At 44.8% G+C, this 2,500-nt stretch overlaps 1 protein-coding gene across 1 annotated transcript in view; it reads right to left on the bottom strand.

Moving 5' to 3' along the window:
- galnt18b (UDP-N-acetyl-alpha-D-galactosamine:polypeptide N-acetylgalactosaminyltransferase 18b) overlaps positions 1–2,500 on the bottom strand; it is a 98,130-nt gene that overhangs the window by 478 nt on the left and 95,152 nt on the right. The window contains exon 11 of the mRNA XM_042073845.1: positions 1–9. This exon is cut by the window's left edge and continues 478 nt beyond it. Within this exon, the coding sequence (XP_041929779.1) occupies positions 1–9 (9 nt within the window). The remainder of the gene's footprint in view (positions 10–2,500) is intronic.

The raw sequence follows: 2,500 nt of genomic DNA, 5'->3' as shown, positions 1-2,500 counted from the left end.
AGAGCCTCCCTGAAACACACACACACACACACACACACACACACACACACACACACAAGGATGTAGTTATGGAACTGGTAACGATTGTATTGTGATACAACAGAGCAGTGGGTTATGGGTAATGTAGTTGTGTAACTGCTGATGTTTTTTTAGACTTTCAGGATAGATAGATAGAGAGATACTTTATTGATCCCCGAGGGGAAATTCAGGAATAAAGGGAGACGGCAGCGAGTAACACAGGCAGCCGAAGCTTCGAGCTGGATTCAAACCGGGGATGCTACTGCTACTGGCACAATTCCTCATGTGCTCGGCAGAGCATCGCCCTCTCAATAGTGCTACGGCAGCGACAATAAGACACAGCACTCAAAATAGAAATGTATGTGGTTAGTTCATAACGCCAATATGGCAATTTGTCTACACATATCTCACCTATCAATCACATTTTTATCCTTTATAGCCTAATTTTAGCCATTTGGTGGGAGACACTTACATCATTCAATTCCCATGTAAACACAGATTCACCTTGATATCTGGCCCTGCTGCTGCTAATTGATATCTGGCCCTGCTGCTGCTAATTGATATCTGGCCCTGCTGCTGCTAATTGATATCTGAGCTGCTGCTAATTGATATCTGGCCCTGCGGCTGCTAATTCATATCTGAGCTGCTGCTAATTGATATCTGAGCTGCTGCTAATTGATATCTGGCCCTGCGGCTGCTAATTGATATCTGGCCCTGCTGCTGCTAATTGATATCTGGCCCTGCTGCTGCTAATTGATATCTGAGCTGCTGCTAATTGATATCTGGCCCTGCTGCTGCTAATTGATATCTGAGCTGCTGCTAATTGATATCTGGCCCTGCTGCTGCTAATTCATATCTGAGCTGCTGCTAATTGATATCTGGCCCTGCTGCTGCTAATTGATATCTGTACGAATTGAAGATAAAGATCTGTGTGTGCGTGTTTATGTTTGTGTTTGTGTTTATGTGTGTGTGTGTGTTTGTGTGTGCGTGTGTTTTTGTGTGTTTGTGTGTGTATATGTGTGTGTATATGTGTGTGTGTGTGTGTTTGTGTGTGTATATGTGTATGTGTGTGTGTGTGTGTGTGTGTGTGTGTGTGTGTGTGAGTGCGGCTGATATCTCAACACAAACAGGGCTGAGGCCCTGAGACGTGGGAGCAGGAGGATGGACAGCTGCTTCAGGGCCTGCTGTCCCCTGCGGTCAGTCATCAGCCGCACTCACACACACACACACACACACACACACACACACACACACACACAGACTGTGGAGCAGCCAGGGCCTATAAGCTCAGAGTCTGAGTCTCTGTTTATACACCGACCACGGAACCCACACACACACACACACACACACACACACACCCTGATAGAGTAGGGCCTGTCTATAATAGATAAAATCTTTCTATGAGGAGACTGTGTTATATTGAGCTGTGCAGTAGGGACATTGTGTTGTGTTGTGTTGTGTTGTGCAGTAGTCAGACTGTGTTGTGTTGTGTTGTGCAGTAGTGAGACTGTGTTGTGTTGTGTTGTGTTGTGTTGTGCAGTAGTCAGACTGTGTTGTGTTGTGTTGTGCAGTAGTGAGACTGTGTTGTGTTGTGTCGTGTTGTGTTGTGCAGTAGTGAGACTGTGTTGTGTTGTGAAGTAGTGAGACTGTGTTGTGTTGTGTTGTGTTGTGTTGTGTTGTGTTGTGCAGTAGTGAGACTGTGTTGTGTTGTGTTGTGTTGTGTTGTAGTGAGATTGTGTTGTATTGTGTTGTGTTGTGTTGTGCAGTAGTGAGACTGTGTTGTGTTGTGCAGTAGTGAGACTGTGTTGTGTTGTGCAGTAGTGAGACTGTGTTTTGTTGGGGTATGTTGTGTTGTGCAGTAGTGAGACTGTGTTGTGTTGTATTGTGTTGTGTTGTGCAATAGTGAGACTGTGTTGTGTTGTGTTGTGCAGTAGTGAGACTGTTTGTGTTGTGTTGTAGTGAGACTGTGTTGTGTTGTGTTGTGTTGTGCAGTAGTGAGACTGTGTTGTGTTGTGTTGTGCAGTAGTGAGACTGTGTTGTGTTGTGCAGTAGTGAGACTGTATTGTGTTGTGTTGTGCAGTAGTGAGACTGTGTTGTGTTGTGTCGTGTTGTGTTGTGCAGTAGTGAGACTGTGTTGTGTTGTGCAGTAGTGAGACTGTGTTGTGTTGTGTTGTGTTGTGTTGTAGTGAGACTGTGTTGTGTTGTGTTGTAGTGAGACTGTGTTGTGTTGTGTTGTAGTGAGACTGTGTTGTGTTGTGTTGTGTTGTGCAGTAGTGAGACTGTGTTGTGTTGTGTTGTTTTGTGTTGTAGTACGACTGTGTTGTGTTGTGTTGTGCAGTAGTGAGACTGTGTTGTGTTGTGCAGTAGTGAGACTGTGTTGTGTTGTATTGTGTTGTGTTGTGCAATAGTGAGACTGTGTTGTGTTGTGTTGTGTTGTGCAGTAGTGAGACTGTGTTGTGTTGTGTTGTAGTGAGACTGTGTT

This window comes from Alosa sapidissima, chromosome 20 (assembly GCF_018492685.1).
Source record: "Alosa sapidissima isolate fAloSap1 chromosome 20, fAloSap1.pri, whole genome shotgun sequence".
Lineage (NCBI taxonomy): Eukaryota > Metazoa > Chordata > Actinopteri > Clupeiformes > Clupeidae > Alosa > Alosa sapidissima.
This window is presented reverse-complemented; position numbering and strand designations above follow the sequence as displayed.